The sequence below is a fragment of the Ambystoma mexicanum genome, chromosome 8 (assembly GCF_040938575.1).
Source record: "Ambystoma mexicanum isolate Mex_15411 chromosome 8, UKY_AmexF1_1, whole genome shotgun sequence".
Taxonomy (NCBI): Eukaryota; Metazoa; Chordata; class Amphibia; order Caudata; family Ambystomatidae; genus Ambystoma; species Ambystoma mexicanum.
In genome coordinates, this window is record NC_090929.1 from 844478169 (window position 1) to 844494449 (window position 16281).

The 16281-nt window shown below is 41.7% G+C and overlaps 1 protein-coding gene across 3 annotated transcripts in view; it reads right to left on the bottom strand.

Annotated features, from left to right (window-relative positions):
• Nucleotides 1-3955: 3955 nt before the first annotated feature.
• Nucleotides 3956-16281, bottom strand: part of UNC5B (unc-5 netrin receptor B) — a 427137-nt gene continuing 414811 nt past the window's right edge. For 2 of the 3 annotated variants that reach the window (XM_069610733.1, XM_069610732.1), the window contains exons 16-17: nt 9725-9903; nt 3956-4870 (exon numbers count right to left, since the gene is read on the bottom strand). In XM_069610733.1, coding sequence (XP_069466834.1) covers nt 4705-4870; nt 9725-9903 — 345 coding nt within the window. In that variant the 3' untranslated portion in view covers nt 3956-4704. The remainder of the gene's footprint in view (nt 4871-9724; nt 9904-16281) is intronic. The other variant, XM_069610731.1, reaches the window with a different exon arrangement.

Genomic DNA, 16281 nt, shown 5'->3' on the forward strand with positions numbered 1-16281 from the left:
AAGAACCAAAAACCCTGGTTCTGTGATTTTAGGTTGTGAAAATTTGGAATAATGTTTCTAATAATCACATACACTCTTATGGATAACATTCTAAGATACAAGATAACTCTTTGAATGGCTGGGTAGATAGGATAGCTGTGCAACACTGAAAGAAGTTCACTTCATATACAAGCAGATCACTCACCATCAGGTTAACTGATCACTCTGATGTGAGGACTCTCGCAGGTGGTTTCTACTCTATGAGGCATGAGGGTTGTCATGTCTGTGGATATCACTAGGGAATGCATCTTTGAGTAGGTCAGTCCTGTACAGTCAGCAATCACAAAGATATGACTAAAATGTCTGATTACTGCTCCAGCACATACACAAAGCAGTGTTTCCTTGGTTATAGTTCTATATGCCAACGTGCACCAGAAATGTCCATCAGACTGCAATCCTAACACACGATAATTGACACGGCCTGAATCACATCAAGGCAGACAAATGAAAATCCTCTAACATTACAGATGGAACATGAACCATATAAAGCTTCATAATACTGTGTGTTCCGTTATGTCTGTATGCAGCGACTGTTGTTGACTACCCTGACATTTGCGAAGTAATGATTCCTGTGTGCCTAATGTGATCTCTGTATGGCCAGTGCTTGAATTCATATTTTAGTCCTTGGAACAAAGTGTCAACCAAGTTGAAGAAAAAAGTCCCCTTCAGGAAAGTATTAAATCATAGGTCACCAAAATCAAGCCCAGAGAGTATCTTCAGAGAGTGATGTCAATCCTCCAATCATTTCCGAGAGGTTTCATTGGGGGAGGGAACGTTTTCCTTTAATTAGATATTAACAATCAAACTCTTGAAGATTTGTTACAGAGCCTGTAGAGTTTATATCACCCACCATTGAAGGAATGTCTTTTGCTACTGCGAATGACGGTCTACCCCTGTGTGACTGGCACCATCCCTCATAGTGTGCAATTGGGATGTTCTTTGTTCCCAAACCACCGTCAGTAAACACAGGTAGACAGCCATTTACCCAACGTGAATGCAAATTATGCCCTTCGAAATATTGATGGTACATAAACCTTTTGGAGTATCAGCAAAAAGTGAATGTCATACGTGTGCAAATGCAACTCTTTATTTTGCCTTACATTAACACTGTTACTTGACCTTATGGACATTAAGATTTTTTTAAAGTAACATATTTTCAGATGTCATTTCATAAGTATATAGATTTGCATTTGAATATGTGTTTTTGGATGGGGGTAATTTATTAACCACTGTGAATGTGGAATTCCTCACCCATGTGGGAAGAGCAAAGTGTTCTTGTGATTCTGGCAATTCATGTGTGTCAGTGGTGGGCTGCATGAAGGGTCGGGGTGCTTCTCTTGTATGCTGCAGAGCCTATAGGCATCACAATTGGATGATTGTTCACTCAATAAACCCTTACCAGTGTTGCTTTTCTTCTGTTAGCTTCCTCTCACAAGTCGGGTGTGCTTGGAAGTGAGTGTAACCATTCTTCTGTGAAGAATTTGGAAATGTATGAAATAAACAAAACAGCAAGCTCTCATGCTATGCACATTACTCTTCATAGTGCTGGTTGTTCAAATAGCTGTGATCCATTAAACACATTCACCCATCTTTGAGAGTCTGGAACAAGATCATTCTTTGACAAACCTTTCATGGGAACACCTTTGTAAACATATCAGGAAATCAGCTTCACTTGCTTACTACTGAACACTAGAACATTACATGTTGGTACAGAGGAAAATTGTAGTGTTTTTTTCTGGTTTTTTTGTGATGAAAGAAACAGTAAATAATTAAATAGATGTGTCCTCTCAGTGACATCTAGTAGGCATGCCTTTCAGAAATATGCTTCTAATATTTGGGGAAATATATCTTGTGTTTGTGATTATGTATATTGAAATGTATACTGCACTATAGCCTACAGGTCTGCACCTTGATACTGTTACCACTTGCACATGGAATTGTACTTCTGTTTTGACAATAGAACGCTTGAACAAAATCAGTCGGAGATTAAATTAAGGGTAGGTTTTGATGGCATTTGCTGAATGTTGATGCTGTACACCACACATGCCCATGCCAATGGAATTGAAACTGGGACAAAATGGCAGAGGGATACGCAAATTGATTTGCCCATGCTAAATGACCACTGAGAGAAGTAGTAGACTAGCATAGCGTGCTTTTCATTTTTTCCCTCTGTTGCCGTTTGAGGCCTGCTTTCTAAACTTGGGCCACTGTAATTCATATCTGCTTCTACTAAACATATTCTAGAAACTGCTTAATATAAACAATGTTTCTGAAGCATATCGCCTGTCATCGTTGTATTCTATAGACATTATCCTCTGACCGGAGTTGGGAGCATTCTAATTGGACTGTAAATCAAGATCCATCTTTGATTTTAAAGCGGAATCTGTACAATATTGTTTTAAAAATAAATAATTTTAAAGGCCCCAGGGAGAAAGTACCGTGCCTATTGCCATAGAATGCCGAACACAAACCACGTGATTCCGGCTATTAGGCAAGGCAGGCTTCTGATTTGTGTTAGCGCCCACTGTATGAAGAAGACCCACCAGTTGGGAGCTCGAAGAAGGACTTTTACTATGTATAATGGTTGACACTGTTATGATGCTCCCACTGTCGTAGTTACATAACTCTTGATACAAGGTTAACGGTGGTGGGGGCAATGAAGAATTGCCATGGGTCAGTCATGTGTGACATCCTAACGTGTGTAATGGTGGCTGCCATTTTCATTGGCTACTAAAGGTACTTTATTCCATTACTGGCCATTAAACACTTGATAGATTGGCGCTGTGGGGGTGCAGTAGGTAGTAGAAAGGATAGAGTGTGCGTTACATTTAGCAGTAAATCCACCTGTAATAATTTCACTATCACTAGCTAACTTCCATACTAAGACTGAATGATTTGCATTGCTTTCATTTTGTTTCATACTATATGCACAGGTCTGCAGATCGTTGTTTACAGTTCAGAATTACCAGGACTTGTTCTTTTAGCTAAAATAAATTGTAAAACGTTCTGAAGGCAGAAGAACCATTGTAATGTCCCTCTTTATCATCATTGTACTTGCAGGAACCTCCCTTCCAATACACATGACATAGGCCGGTGGTCTTATGATTATGCCATTATGCCATCTTTCCTGAGCGGGAACACAAGGATGATCCATCTTGCCTCTCTTTCAAATACCCATTACCCTTCACTTTTCTTCCACGTATCATTAAAAGGATGATGCAATGAAGCAATATTCACCATCCTTAATAAGTGATATGCCATTCAATTATAACATTCTTGTCATGCCTTCTACATTAGCTGCAATGCACCTGAAATACACTGTCATATCATCAATTGTACTGTGGCATTAGCTGGCTTGGGAAAGAGCACAATGGACATTCTTATTTGTTTTGAGAGGAACATTAGATATAAAAATGAAATGTGAAAATAGAATACCACATTATGTGACGGTATAGTGAAAGAGAACCCACTATCATAGGGCAAAATGTGTCAGGCCTTGACATAATGGAATAAGAAGGAATTGTGGCAGTTTGTTGGGAAGTCATAGAAGCACAAAGAGAACCTAGAAAGTAGAAGGGGGCGGATTGGCAATGTGAGTTTACAGAATGATCTTAAATTCAGGTGCCAAAATTAGGCAACTAACTGAGAGCAAGCTTAATCAATCTTTTGCGACTTCTCAACACTTTCAATTATTTGTAGCAAGTGCTCCTGGTTAAGCCTTATCCATAAGTTTACTGGCATTGCACTCCATTGCAAGGATTTCCCTGAGTGTAAATATGGGTATTCACGTAGAGCATACAATATATCCTACCACTTAAGCAGATAAAAGAAAAGCAACCAAGAGACTCATAATGTCCCTGATGAGCGTTGCCAGATTTACGCAGATAGCCATCTTGATAGGAGTCCCAAGGCTTGTAAACATTTTTTTTTATATTTTCTCTTTAAACTAAGAATTTCATCTACAAAAAGGTTGAACACAAAGTGCACTCTGTCTTTCGCTCGCTCTGGAAAAAGCACACACATGCACACGCATGTGCTTACACGCCATCAAGCCCACAAACATGAACAAATAAGGACTCATCCAAAGATTTGGATAATAAATTAACTAGCGTTTCCTAAGAAACCATTGTGCCTTAATAAGCTGTTCCAAGCTTGGGCAGGATAAAATCAGTCAGTCTGGATTGTACTTAACCTTTGAAGGTTATTATGTTGTTAAGGAAAACAAGGAGAGAAGAAAATTAACACAAAAATAGAAGAAACCCCAAACTACTGAGTGAAGACCTAATTGCTGAGCATGGCAGGAAAGAGTAGATTGGGATAACCAAAGGCTGTTGTCATGGATACAAAGGGAGCCTTCTCCTTGAGTCCTGCTCAAGGATGTGGGTGGAGGTGGAATCCATGAGACATGTAGATTGTTTGTAAAATGGTATATGATGATTTCTAAGGCTGGTCTTGGCTGAAAATTGAGAAGAACAGGGCAACTCCCCTTCGCTCGTTCATGGTAACCTACAGCACGGTGTGTCATCCAGTTACAATAAGGGTTTTTGAATGTCAACATCCTGGGTTTAAACAAAAAAAACAGGGTTTTTTCTGCTCGACCTCCACCATCCTTTCCATTGTCAACCCAGTGTCCTTTAAATAGGGTGACTTCCTTGCTACACGCCATCAGCAGTCTCCTTCTGTGGTCATAACAAGCATCATTTCACTCTTGCCCATCTCCTCCAAGGCACTTGCCAGGGTGTTGAGGTCACCGTCATCCAGGTGCAAGGCTTCCCATAAGTCCAAAATGACACCTGTCGGGCTGGCTTTGGTGGCAAAGTAATTCAGGTACCTAAACAGAAAGGTGGACATAGACAGTGAGGTTTTTTGGCAACATACCAGTAGCATTACATTTATAAAATAGTCTAAGCACTTCACACCAATCCTTCGACAAGCATGTTAACCACTTTGTCACACACTGCCAAGCACAGAGCTGGTGGCCCTAACAAGCAACAATACAAACACATTTTATCACCAAGCAAAAATTATGCATGGAGGAAGTTAGAAAGTAAACATTGGCTACTGTGTCAGATTCAGACATCCATATGTTTTCAGACATTCATATTCTTTTTTTTTATTGGTCAATGAAAATGTCAAATGTCTTTTTAATGCACTTTCATGTATCTGATGAACCCATTCACTTTTCCACTGGCTAATTTGGAATTATATAGCATTTTTAAAAACATCTCAACAATGAAAGCTAACAATATGCACATAACACAGTTTTTCTTGCAACCACTCCTTGTCTCCAGATGCACCTACATCGTTTTATTCAATATCCAAAAACAAAAAGTCTCATAGTAAGAAGTAAAAGAGGAATTTAGGACTTCAGTCTCTTGAACATTAAATGTAGTAATAGTGAAGGGTGTAAATGTGAAAATTATCAAGAAGTAAAAGTAGATGTGGGAACAAATAAATTAAGTTTTGGAACATTCAATTTTAATGCACACGTGACAATGATTTACCTTATAAGCCATGGTACAAAATACAGTAAATTGTGTTTGTACCTTTCATTGATGCCTTAATACTTGAAAACTATACCTTGGCTATTTTGCAGCAGTGAAATCTATGTCCTAAAAAAGTACAAAGAACTTGGGCATTTATGAGATATGATTTTGAGAAATTCATGGATGTAGGCAGAAATTGAGCTTCATATAACATTTGTTTCCATCAATAAGAAGGCTTGAACTGCTTATCATAAAATGGACTAGGGATCAATTTGATTCTCCATAAGAAAATCCTATCAGGGAAATGCTCAATTGTATATTGGGAAAAGGTGTGATTTCTTTATCCATCTGAACCAAATTCTAAGTAGAAATAAAGATATACAGTCTGGGTCTAATTCTGACATGACAAACTTGCTGACATAACAAAATGACTGACCTTTCCAAGTATAAAGACGCCAAACATTCCACACCATCAAACCTTTATAGTGAATTATTTATGCTAGGGTTTTCAAAATTATCTGCTGAGTCTTCAGCCTCCTCGTCTCCGAGCAGAAAATCAAAGAGCGTGTTTGGATATATTTTCCATTGGGTACATGGCTGTGGCTCAAGAATTGTATATGTCTCAACAGCAGATCATGTTAGATTGTACTTTAATAGGTAAACATTGCTTGCTATTTCTAGAGCAGACCGTGAATCATGTTAGTGCTGGCTAAAATGAAATGCAGTGTTTTCTGGGAAAGCTCCTAATAGAAGTTGAGTGAGCCAGACGGTTTATGTTCTATGCTTCAGATTTTTATAGTTGTACGCACAACATTATGTAACTACACACTTTTAAGAGTTAGGAGTTTAAATTAAAAGTGCCTAGTAATGTGGTCTGTGTTTGAGCTGATTGTCTCTGAGGTTTCAAAAGTGGTATTTGGAAGAGACCACAGAATAGATGCGGGAGAGGAAATATGTATGATTCATACTGTTTTAAGAAAAATCTTTTGGAGGTCTCTATTTATATTAGACGTTTTAATAATGTGTCACCCTCCAAATAATTTGCATCTTAACTATTAAGGACATGGATTATTTATCTACAATTATTGTGGTAAAACTTTAAACCTGATAAATATATGATTTAAAATGAAATTGTAAGTATTGTGACACAGCGCAAGGCATTTTCACTTCTAAAAAGGAGGGGGGGGCTGCTACTTATAAGGTTAGGGACAACCAATTGGAGAGATTGCGTTATGTCCCTCATGCCTCATTCTCTCCTGAATCCATTTACCGTGCTCAAGATGCATCTTCCCGCACACTTCCATAGACCTCTGTAGGGTAGATAACATCCAACCCTTAGAAGGTACTGAGATGTGGAGGAGAAAGTGTTACCTAGGTATGCCACACCTGGGGACTGAGATGAAGAAGAACACCAACATCCTAGTGAGCTCTGAAAACATCACTATTAGGATGAGACGGAAATGGAGATCACCACTAGGAAGGACATTGAACACTCTAGGGCTTGTCAACTTCCTATTGGCCAGGTTGGAGTAGAAATAGAAGTGGGAATCCAGGAAGCATGGTCTGGCCGTCTATGGAGGAACCACAAGCATGGGGAATGTTTAAGCTGCTGGCGAATATAAGGGGCTGCAGAATAGGGGCTTGCTGAGACTACAGAGGTGCTCCCAAAGCACTTCAATGTGGAAGGACCATCTGGCTAGAAAGAGAGGCAGCAGTCCAGGTGGGCGAAGCTTGGGGACTGTGGGGACAAGAAGAGATGCGCTCGCTGTGAGGGACTAAGTGTTGCAGAGCCGCTGCAACACACCAGAAAAGGGGAGAAGACTGCAGTAGTGAGAAACCTAAGCAAAAAGACCCCAAGGCCGACAGGGAGAGACGGTAAAGATAGAGAGGTGACTGGGAGGGTTAGTAAGGGCAGAGGGGAGTTGTGGTGGTGCCCTGACCCAGCCAAACAGTAGAAGAAAGGAAGCTCAGGGAAACAGAGTGAGTTTTCCAAGAGACCAAGAAATAAAACAACAAAGGCAGGTCTGGGACCTGCACCTATATGAGGATCATATTCCCAGTCATATTCATAGTCACAGTACTTGTCAGGACTCTGAGCCAAGTCTGCCACACCATCAAGTGAAGGGGTCTGGGACCCATGTTTGAGAAGCAACAGTAAAGTGGTCTGTGACTCATATTTGAGAAGCAACAGAAAAGGGGTCTGGGACCCATATTTGAGAAGCAACAGAAAGGGGGTCTGGCACTGATATTTGAGAAGCAACAGTAAAGGGATCAGGGACCCATATCTGAAAAGCCTAATTAAAGGGTTCTGGAACCCATATGTAAGGAATGAAAGAAAAGGGGGTTGGAACCCATATTGGAGAAAAAATTAAGCAGGGGTCTGGGACCCAAGGCAGGAGAATACAACAGGGTTGCCAGTGAGACAAGGCAGTCCCTGGCAGGCAAGTACACTGGGGCTGCCCGTAACCTGTGAAAAGCAGAGAAGAAGAAACTGTGAGACAAGACCAACCCTAGCAGGAGATTTCACCAGGGCTACCTTCTGAAGGTAACCAGGGGAAGGGAGAAAACCCCTTGGCATACATGGATAGTATTCATGCAAGCCAAGAACAATCTGAGATGAAGAAAGGGAAAGAGAACCATTCCTTCTTATTTTTGTGAATATCAAGAGTTTGGTTGGAACTTTGTTTATATTCATTGGTATTTTAAGGGTTCCATGTAATGATGTCCCCGCAAAAATATCGCCATGCAAAAAAAATTGCCGAAAATGGACATTTTTTGTGGGGACATTATTACATGGAACATGCGGGGGAATGGGGAGCGGGGGACACCCCCGCAACTCCCGCTGCCCCTGTCCCCATATATATGGTCACCCAAGAAATATCGCCACAACTTTTTCCCGGCGATATAATTTACGGTGACCATATATATGGGGATAATATTACCTGATACCATTTTAAGCTTGAGCACATTGGAACTTTGCTTTGCACGTTGAGGAAGAGAGACTTAACCTGGGGAAATGAACCATTCCCTCAGGATTAAAAGTACTGTAAAGACATTATCCAGGAGAAGGGAGTCATTCTTCTGGACCAAGAACGTGAGCCTAATACCTTAGATTTTTTTATAAGTGTCAGGGTCGGCAATAGGTTTATGACACGGGACGGTGAACGATTTGTTTTGGACAGACATCTTGACCACATCCTTAGTATTTATTCGAGGCAGGGACATCCCTCTTAATCATAGGGACAGGTAGTGGTTTTCCTTTTTAACATAAATTTATACCAAAGTATGCCACTCCTGTGTGCGCATCTCACAGTATATATTGTGTTTTTGATGCATGACTTGGAAGGAAGAATTAATTAGATGAATATAGAATTGTACTTAAAGATACCTGAGAAAATTGAGTTTTAAATTGGATCCTTTTTATGTGATCTCCCTAAACAGAACACGGGCGCTATGAGCAAGATGAGGTGGTGGAGCAAAGGCATATCTGTTCTTGAGTGGCTTCCTTGGATTGTAGCGGGCAGGGATATCCCTGTAATCTAAGCCTCAAGACCTCAATCATCCTTTGATTAAGCATGCTGCATCTTCAAACCAGCACAGTTACCGTCGATAGCATTTTACAGATATTATTTCATTCCAGTTATGTACAATGGCTTCACTGTTTTCCTAAGTGTCCAGCCATTAATCCAGTTGCTGGATAAATGTATGCGAACTCTGCTGGCACCCACTACACTCTCCTTCCTTCCTTATCCATGTGACACTGTGAGATTCTGTCAGAGATGGACAGCAATGTCTGCAATAATAAAGCAGCATCCAACATTTTGTGCACAGTCAGTGGTAATGGCTGGGCGGGTTGGACTGCACGAGAGACTTCCTAATTTAGAAATGGCACCGATAGACCTGTTAGTGCTGTCTGCTTGCTGCCAATTTAGATATTGGAGAATCAAAAACGGCAGCACTCCAAATCGAAAGCACTCTTGTAATAATCATAAATCAGGCTTTGCCGGAGATAATTGCAGCTTTTATCCATCAGAAGGTGCGGCTTAAACCGCTGATGCTAAACTGTTTGATGCTTCCACTTGCATATCTGCAGCCAGCCTTCCCAAATAAGGTAAAAGCAGAAGGTTGAGACGAAATGAGATGGAGAAAAAGCACACAGAGGAACGAGAGAGAAATTAGGCGGGAGGGTTGCATCTCACCTATCCATGCCGAGTTTCTGAGCAAGTAGTCGCCAATCGTTCCCTCTTGAGTTGGGGGCATCAAGGCTGTTGCAGATCTTCTGCCGTATCGACAGGGGGATCTTGAAGGCATAGGGACCCAGTTGCGTCGTGACAGCATTTCCAGGGTGCAAACAGTATGGATCTGAAGATTTGACGTTCTGAGGAAAGAAATACAGCATGCCTTTGTAATTGCCAACAACATTGAATAGATAACTTTCAACAGGTATCTGTGTCATTGCTCCCTTAATGTATTCACCTAATCATCATAGGGGCTTGAAAGGAGATCTGCTGTTTTAAGTTTTGAGTGTGGGTTTGCGATTGTCTGAAAAGTTGGTATTCTATCTCGTGCCTGTGGTCCTCAAACATTTTTGGCTGGAACGCGCCTTGCGCAACATTTTCTGGAGTTGGGACCCCCACCCCACTTGTCCCAAGCCATGGAGGAGGCGGCAGCAGAGGCAGTAGGGAGGGGATAGGGGGCACAAGGTGTTCCCGGAGACCCTCTGCATCTGTGTTATGATATTGAGAGTAGGATAAGTGCCAACATTCCATCTGCCTCACATCTACCTTTTGGAAACCTCTGAACATGAGGTCAGATGTTTTAAGTTTCATTCTTATGGAAGTAGAATGGTCGTAGAAAATGTAAGGGCTGACTCAGCACCTCATTCTTCTCAGAATACACAAATACCATTCAATAAGGAAATCATTCCTGTTATTAAAGTGCTTACACGTGGGGGGTATGTATTAGAAAGTGCTACACATCAAAGAACAAACATTATTATTAACATGAGTTCCAAGGATGGTAACACTATCCAAATGAGGGAAAGTTAACAGGTATGATTATGTAGGTAATTTTGAGAAACGGTGATTGTCTAGGAGTCTATTATTCCAATGATTCCATAGCGGGAAGGTGAGTGGCACCATAGGTTCCATTCTGAAAACATCAAAAGGTATGTTAATAAGGACGGAATTTCCAGGGTAGGAGAGCCACATACTCCCTCACAGTATGGTCCCTGACTTATTGTCCCCAACACCTCATTCTCCTTCCCCTGGACACACTCTCTCTCGTCAATCCGTCCATTCTTCACTCCAGATCCCCTCTTCTTTTCCAATCAATCAATCAATCAATCAATCAATCAATCAATCGATCATTAATTCAAAAGAAGCACTCTGGAAATTAATTGTACAAAACCAATTCAACAATAACAAAATACAATTAACAGTAATAATACATTAGCAGAAGACTAAACGCTAGAGTTGCTCAAAATAGAAAACAAAACAAAAATAAACTTACAAACAACATATCTCATACACAAAGAGTAAACGAATAATATTTCTTTTAAAAATGCTGGTAAACATACAAATGAACATATAGTGGCTTAACGAGAATAGTAAATGGACACATAGGAATATTTATGTTGTTGGATAGTATTTGACAAAAGGCAATAATCAGACTCCACAGCCATTCCAGAAGATGTAGCTATTGAATTGCTTTGACGGCACACATTGAGAGCCTCCCTGCTATTAGTGACTCCCTCAAAAGTCAATATCAGGCATAACCAATGTTTCTGCATCTGATAATACTTGGACAGAAATAGAAAATAGAACATGTAATCTAGCTTCTCTAATAGCAGTGCAATATTGACAGAATCTATTGCCCCCTCTCCAGCCTGCCCCAAAACTAGTCAGAGGCAGGGTATTGAAGCATGATTACAAGTATACTACTTTGATCACATGGTTCAACAACACTGAGCTAGCTTTCAAAATCCCACCATGGTCTTTCAACCAAGGCGTTTGAGCCCTTGTATGCTCTGTCAGTAGGGGTTTCCCTTTTTTCTTTAGCACCCAATATTCAAAAACCGATTAGGGGGTCCTGAGTTTGCTCAATATATTGAAACCAAGCGAGACAAGCTCCTCTATATTTATTTGTAGAATATGAACTCCATATTTTAATCCACTAAAAATTGGGTCTCAAATGTCCCTCCTTGCCAACACCCTGGCAGCCGAATTCCAAATGCAGTGGGACTAAGTGTAATTAGAAGTAACAATAAAAGGTGTTTCAAAAAACAGTTTTCCTTTGTGGCCAAACATGCTAAGTAACAAAGCCACCAGATTTCTGTCTCTTCATTCTACTGACCATTCTCCCCTTTCCTCAATTATCTGGTCTCTCTTCTGGCCAGCCTCTTTAATCTCCTCTCGTTGTCTCGCTGCTTCCTTTGTGCATTCTCTTCTCATTTGTTTTACTCCTTCTCTTCTTTCTCGTCATATCTCATCTCTTATTTCCATCCTCTTTCTGTCTTACTCTGTGTTTCCTGTTTTTTAGCTTGTCCCTCTTATTCACCCTTTTTAATTGTTCTTTAGACCATCATTCTTTTTTTCCCGTTCTCCCTCATCTGTCTCTCACTCTCTTTCTCTCCCGCTTTCCTTTTTTCGCTTCTATTCCATGTTCTATCTCCCTGCTTTGTTTCCTGTTCTATTTTCCTTATAATCTTAAAATATTTTCTCTTAACTCTCATCGCTGATCTTTCCATTCTTTTATTCTCACTCCAAATATGTCTCTTCTTGCTCATCTTCTGTCCCTCGTGCTGCCTCTCCTCTCTTCTTAGTTCAATTACATCCTCTTTCTGTCTTACTCTGTGTTTCTCTCATACACCCTGGCGCATGGAGGCTATGATAGATGGAGGGCGGCGGGACACCTCGATTAAAACTTCCCGTCACATTGTGCTCATGCTTTCCATATGCGGTCCAGTCTTTTTTGACTACCGCTTTGCCGGAAGTACTTAACCACTTATTTCTGGCTATCCTACGCATTGCAACTGCAGCGTATTCATACTGCGCCTCCAACACTAGTATTTCGACCTTGATTCACTCAAGTGAATTCCTGCTGTCCTTTGCACCTCTTTCCATGGTGCCTCTCTGCCCTTCCCTTCGGGCTCCCTTTCCGTTCCTTCTTTCCTTTCTTTCCTGTTCTACGTCCTCTCTCGCTCTGCGCATTGCCATCAGCTCTTGTGGCTTTCCGATTCACCTTTCTAGCTATTTACATTTCCTCCTTTGCAATTGTTTTACTTGCCTTCTCTGTTTCCGTCTTCGCTTACGCTTCCTTACTTTTTCTTTGGATTTCGTCCATATTCAGCTCCCGCTGCCATTACACAGAGCGGATCTGCATCTTTCTTCCATTGCTATCTCCCCAGCACAGAGCTTAATCTGCTTCATTATTCTTCTCACCGCTGCTTCAGCAAGGAGCAGGATCAATGTAACAGACTTGGAAGAACACTTCATCTCACCTTTCTACCGGGGTTTTTTGTGCCGCCTGGCCTTTTCCCCGTCCGGCTGTTCCAGAAGGGGGTCACAAGAGTATAGTCAATATCAGACTGTAACGGTGGCTTCTTTTCGGGGCAGACTGCTGCAACCAAAAAAGCCCAAAGACTTCAACTACAGAAGAAGATCATTGAAGGCAGCATATCTCACAGATTCTTCTGATACAGGTGAGGAGGAGAAGGAGGAGGGAGAACTCAGAAAGTTAGGGGCAGAAAGACTTGGATTTGACAGTTTCCTGTTCTTTAGCTTGCCCCTCTTATTCACCCTTTTTAATTGTTCTTTAGACGCATCATTCTTTCGGTCCCATTCTCCCTCATCTGTCTCTCACTCTCTTTCTCGCCCCTTTCATTTTTTCGCTTCTATTCCATGTTCTAGCTCCTTGCTCTCTCTTTCCTGATCTATTTTCCTTATACTCTTAAAATCTTTTCTCTTTCTTTCACCTCTGATCTTTCCATTCTCTTATTCTCCCTCCAAATATGTCTCTTCTTGCTCATCTTCTGTCCCTCGTGCTGCCTCTGCTCTCGTCTCAGTTCAATTTTAACTTTTGCTTAATTTCTCGCCCCCTCCTTTTTCACTCCCATTTTGTTTGTCCCCTCTCTCACTTCCTTATTTCCTCTCTCTTGTCTCGTTTCCTGATTTTCCCTATTTCTATTATCTTACTCTCACTCCTTTTCTGTCCCTACTCTTCATGTTTCTTTTTTCTATTCCCACTCACATTATCTTCCTTGGATTCTGCATTCCCTCTCTCTCATTCACCTTTTCCTTCTGTTCTCCATCCCTCCAGTTATTGCCCTCTTTACCTACCCTCCCCCTAGTTCTCTTCCTTTCCAGTACTGTAGTGTGAGGAATTGCCATCAGGCAAGGGTGTAAAAACCTGCTTTTCTATTTTCATTCATTTATAAAAATGATGCAGTAATTCCATCCCTGAAAGGGTAATCTGCTGGTCAGATTCCTATGTCATAAAATTCCATGCCAAAAGCATAGTGTGTATCTGTGTCCTGCTGCATCAGTATTGTGATTTACGGTGCCTGCTCTACCAGTAGCACAGAGCCGATTTCAGAGGCCACAGTTGCCATTTGACAGCTGCAGTGACGTCCAAGTCTCTGCTGCATACGCTGCATTGAAAATATGCCACCTGACAATCATAAGTAGCCCAGGGTGGTGGCAGGATGAACTCTAAAATAAAGCTATGCCTGAGTTTAGGCCTGGTGCGTGTCACTACATGTGATCATTGCAGTTTCATTCAATTTGATAAAACACATGTGTCAGCTCCTGTGAGTCAGCTCAGCTGTGGAAGGTGATGTGTATTCTGCCCAGACGGGCTGAGACTGACAAATGACAGGACAGGTACCTGAACGGCCATGCCTCTTCTTTCATCTTTTTGTGAGGGTAGGTAACACCTTCCATTGAAAGGGAGTAGCCTCACACTAGGCTGCTGCATTTCTAAAGGTGTTTGAACCTAGTGAGATCGGAAGGGCATAGGGTTAGAGTAGTGAGGAGGGCTCTGTACAGTGGAAAGAGACTTCCACCATTTTGTTTCTCCCTGCCTCTCTCTCTCCTTCCAGTCTCCTCAATTTCCTGTAGAGCAAATCACCTTGGGTGTAATATCGGTAGGGAAAGTCCACTTCTTTCAAGAACAGGGATTGGTCCACTAAGGAAGGCTAGGTTTAGTCCAATCACCTGTGGAATTTTACCTTTTAAAAAGGGGTCTCCAACCACTTTTTAAGTCACTCTTCGAACCAAATTGAACCATTGGAGTATCACGCATCAACCATTCACAGAAGTTAAAACCTGACTCGCTCAACCTTGTAGAGATCCTGGTGAACGCCCTGACCTGCATCACCAAAAGCTGCCCTCCAGCTGCACAGAGCTACTGCAATTGAACCTGCTTGACGCATGCTTGCTGCTTGGGCCCACACAAACCACTGTGCCTGAACTGAGCTTGATCCGCTCACATCACTACTTGAAGCCGAATTCGAGCCATCAACCCGTCAAAGAACAGAAATGAGGTACCGTCGACCAATAACTGCTCCCTTGATCCATTTGGGCTCTATTGACTGATTAAGTAACTTTTGAACCTTTTTTTCAACCAAAGACATATCCTTTTCATGCAGCTCGGAATGGGGGTTTTACCACATGAAGGTAATGGGACGCAATCCATGGCCAAGGTACTGAGTTCCTAAGAGAAAATGTAAACGTACACCACCCAACAAGGCCACTCGGATCCAGCAGCGACATCCATTTGGTACCAAAACCTTACAACAAAAGAACATTTGGAGGATCCCCTTTCCCCACCATGCCCCAAAAACCTGAAACAATCTACCAAGGAACATATGTAACACATGAGATTCCCTCCTATTCAGAAAACGACTCAAATCTTGGCTCTTTATCCTGTAACTAGAAAGAATGCTTAGGGGGAACTTACACAACTAAAACAATACTGAGTGGGGATGCCGATCACCCTGTCTCCCTAAGCTACCGCCAATCCACTGAAGTAAGGGTAGACCAATGTACGGAATATCCTAGCAACGGATAGATAGAAAGTGAGAATCTTATCAAATAACGATCAGGGACAGATCAGGATGGAAGGGGAAGGATGATATGTAAATAATATCTTGTCCTGCAAAGTAAACACAGGCATTCGAAAGATAGAAAGCTGGAATCATAACAATGAATGAGCAGGGAGGGATCAGGATGGAAGGGGGAGGATGATATGTCAATAATATTGTGGCCTCAAAGTAAACACAGGCAGCAAAGGATCACCGACAAGGAATAGACAGGAAGGGAACCGGGGATGGTAAATGACCCAATAACCCAATAGCTCAATCTTCTGCATTCTTATCTCACCCAAAGATTCACACAACCACTCTCTCCCACAGCAAGCCACAAGCACTTCACCACATTGAAACAACAAACAATCAACACATAAGTAACACCAACTGCACACAAGGTCTCATATCGATCCGATGTTCGCACCCAAGTTCGGCGCATGGTGAAAACCAAGCAGAAACTGTGAACAGGACACCACTATCTCACTTTTCTACTCCCTCTCCACCCGACTAACCACGCCCCACCCCACCTTCTTGTTTGCAGATCCACCTGAGCACCTGGGGAACAATTCCTTTGGTGACTGTGCGCGGTACAAATACTTTTAACATTAACATTAACAAAGGTATGTGTACCCTAATGCTCCCCCACATCCCTTTACCTCACCCCACCAC